The sequence below is a fragment of the Arachis ipaensis genome, chromosome B10 (assembly GCF_000816755.2).
Source record: "Arachis ipaensis cultivar K30076 chromosome B10, Araip1.1, whole genome shotgun sequence".
NCBI lineage: Eukaryota > Viridiplantae > Streptophyta > Magnoliopsida > Fabales > Fabaceae > Arachis > Arachis ipaensis.
The window spans coordinates 127,803,357-127,806,847 of record NC_029794.2 but is presented as its reverse complement, the minus strand read 5'-3'; the positions used below and the strand labels follow the sequence as shown (position 1 = coordinate 127,806,847).

The 3,491-nt window shown below is 25.9% G+C and overlaps 1 protein-coding gene across 2 annotated transcripts in view; it reads left to right on the top strand.

Moving 5' to 3' along the window:
• LOC107622116 (lamin-like protein) overlaps positions 1-2,164 on the top strand; it is a 3,227-nt gene extending 1,063 nt beyond the window's left edge. For both annotated transcript variants that reach the window (XM_016324029.2, XM_016324030.2), the window contains one exon: positions 1,677-2,164. In XM_016324029.2, the coding sequence (XP_016179515.1) occupies positions 1,677-2,035 (359 nt within the window). In that variant the 3' untranslated portion in view covers positions 2,036-2,164. The remainder of the gene's footprint in view (positions 1-1,676) is intronic.

Here is a 3,491-nt window from a genome sequence, read left to right as displayed (position 1 = left end):
ACTTTGAGACTGGAGTATTGGCCAAGCTAATTAAGGCTGCCACTCATATTTATTAAAGGGAGAAGAAAAAGAAAAATAGGTTACCCTTTTACTTTTTGGTATATTCGGAAAACATTGCTATTTAAGTGGTGTTGCATATATGCAAGAAATTAGGTAACTCCTGATCAAGAAATTAAAACTAAAATTGAAGAATTAATGATTAGATGAAAAGCCTATAATAGTATAATGCGTTCTACATTCCAATGAAACATAGTATTAATCCCTTATTCAAACTACATTCATAGCTTAGTAAAAAAATAAATAAATAACAATAAGATCATGAAGATTTGTGCACTTTGAACAAATTTAAAAAAAAAAAATATTAATAAAGTTTTCTACGATAACAAACATGAATAAATTAATTTAAATTAAGACCTTCTATCTTAATCATAAAAATTAATTTAAAAATAATATAATCAAATTTGTTATCTTAAAAAAATATATTAGTATTTTTTTTAATAATTTATTTATCACTTTATTCAAAAAGAAAAAGGTTAAAGTCATTGAGTCAAGAGAAACACAAAATCACAACAGAAGAAGGATGAATATAAGGAAAAATAAGAATCTCCCTTTGAAAACGATAAGAATAATGCTACTTTAACTTTCCATAACAAAAAAAAAATTGCATGAGATACACACAAAATATTTTTACTGACTCTTCTTTTTTTAACTGTTGCAAAATTATTTTTGAGCCTTTGAAAACTGTCATAAAAGGAGGAACCAAATCGCCACAGCTCCTTTTTGGTGTAGTATATATGAATTGAACACATTAACATAAAACACAACCCAACATGCAATTATAAGCTTCATTAAGGTGGTCTACAAAACTTGGATCTATATTCTTTTAACACTAACAATTAATCTAAATAATAAATGGTATTTTGCAATTTCATCCTAAAGATTCATCTTAATTGTTAAATAAGAAAAAGTTTAAACACTTTTTTATTAAATATTTGAAGAATTACATATGTTAGAGAAAATGATAAATCGATCTCTAACTTTTTGGTTCGTGAACATTTAAATTTTTAAAGATTTTAAAATACATTTAAATCCTGACCTCTTCAAAATCTGAACATATCGATCCCTGAATTTAATTTGTCTAATTTTAAAAATTTTCTCATGTATGCATCCGTATCAATCAGATCAGTACAACGGGAGTTACGTTTTATTTTTCTATTAAATCTAACAGACCCAAATGAACACGAGAAATTGATATGTCCAAATTTTGAAAAGATCAGGAACTTAACTATATTTTCAAATCTTCAAAAACTTAAATGTCGGCAGATCAAAAGATCAAGAACCTATTTATTATTTTTTCTATATGTTATAATATTTCAAGATGATATAAGTAGACTTTTTATTCATATATAATTGGGATCAATAGAACAAAGAACTTGATATATTTTATGCGTCTGACATGCTAATTATAATTATTTTAAGGGAGACACTTAGATAAAGATGTCAAAAATGTCTTTTTTTAAAGATATTTTTAAAAATTAAAATTTAATACATATAATCAATCCCCTTATTTTAATACATTATACACTAGTTAATTTGTCTTGCATTATTAACATTCAACTAATTAAGCATTGTTATTAAATATTAACTAACCATTTTTTTTATTAATATCTTTTAAGTATTCTATTTTGACAAGCGATACTACAACGTTCTGGAAGTGAACAAGACAAGCTACGAGAAATGCATAGACAGAGATTTCATTAAGAACGTGACACGTGGCGGCCGCGACGTGGTCCATTTGACGGAGCCGAGGGACTACTACTTCCTCTCCAGCGGAGGATACTGCTTCCATCAAATGAGAGTTGCCATCAACGTTGTTGCCAAAGATGAGCGAAAAGACCAACCTGCCCCCATTCTTGCAACTGCATCCCCATCAGCACCTTCTCAGTACTCTGCCTCTTCCACTATTATGTTCACATGCATTTGGATTGTTCTTGTTAATGTGGTTTATGTGAGTTTGTTTAGTGAGAATTATTAGTGCAAACATTGTTTTATGTAATTTTTTATGGGCTCATTATTATTAGCCACATGTTTGTGTATGCTAGCCCAAAAATTTATATAGCATATGGTGGAACTAGTAGTAGTGTGATAAAAAAGAAGCGAGATTTGAGTTACAAACTAACAATAATACTGCTCCCAATTAAACTTCTCAACTTTTAATTAGTTATTATTAGTCTATTTTAGTATTTAAATTTATAATTTAAAATTTATAATTAAATATTTATGATTTAAGATATATAATTTTAAATAAATAATATAATTTTAAAAAAATAATTGATATTAACTAAAAAAATGATTACTTAACATTATTTTTTAACAAAATGATCACAAGACAATGTAACTCAAAATTCACCACCATCAGCAAACACAAAACACACAACTGTTAGTGGTAACTTCTTCCACCCTGCTCCTCACATGATATGTATGTACTTTATGTGTTCCATATACATGTCTCCCTTTACCAACCCATCATGTTCTTCCCCATCCGTAAGTTATGATCTTCCATGATATAAGTAAATGATCAAATTAGTTTTTGAAAGATTATTCGTTCTTTAAATTAGTCCTAAAAAAATTTTAATTTATTATCTTATTCTTTTCGTCAAAATTTACTAATGTGACATGTTAAGTCTTAAGTGACACTACAATACACTCTTATAAATCTTAATTGAATATTAACGTAATATATTTATGAAATTAAATCAAAATTTAATTGAGGGGATAACTTGAGGTATTGGAAACTTTTAATTTAGAATTAATTTGATCTAATTTCATAAATTAATGATGTTAATAGTCAATTAGAATTACTAGGTGTATATTATGATGTTATTTAATATACCACATCAACAAACTTTGACCCTATTAATAACAAAAGCAGTAACCAAAAAACTAATTTAACTAATTTAAAATATTTCAAAAATGAATTTAATTAATTTTTTTAAAGATTAATTTAAAAAATGAATAATTTTTTAAGAATTAATTTGACTATTTACTCTCAATGATGTATTATTTCTCCTTTTATTTAGGCATAGCCATCAAAAGAATAATAATACATGTTTTAAACATGGATATATCTATGGTAAAAAATGTAAAACTTGGTCCTTCAAGAACCAACATTGAAAATGTCAAACTAGTGGTTTAAATGAATTTGTGTTAGCATTGATATTTTTTTTAATTTTGTCTCACCAAAATTTAGAAATTGATATGAATAATTAGGCATAATTTATTGTACTATTGTTTAATTTCCAAAAAATTTTGAAGTTCTCGAATAAGTGATGGTGATGAATATGAACAGCTTGATAAAAGCTATGTCACTCTTACTTTGTCTTAATTTTATCGGATCCAAAGATATAGATAAAAATATTGTATTTAATGATACTAAATTAATATATTTTATGTCCATTTTTATAAGATAATACAAAAATTTTTAAAAAAAT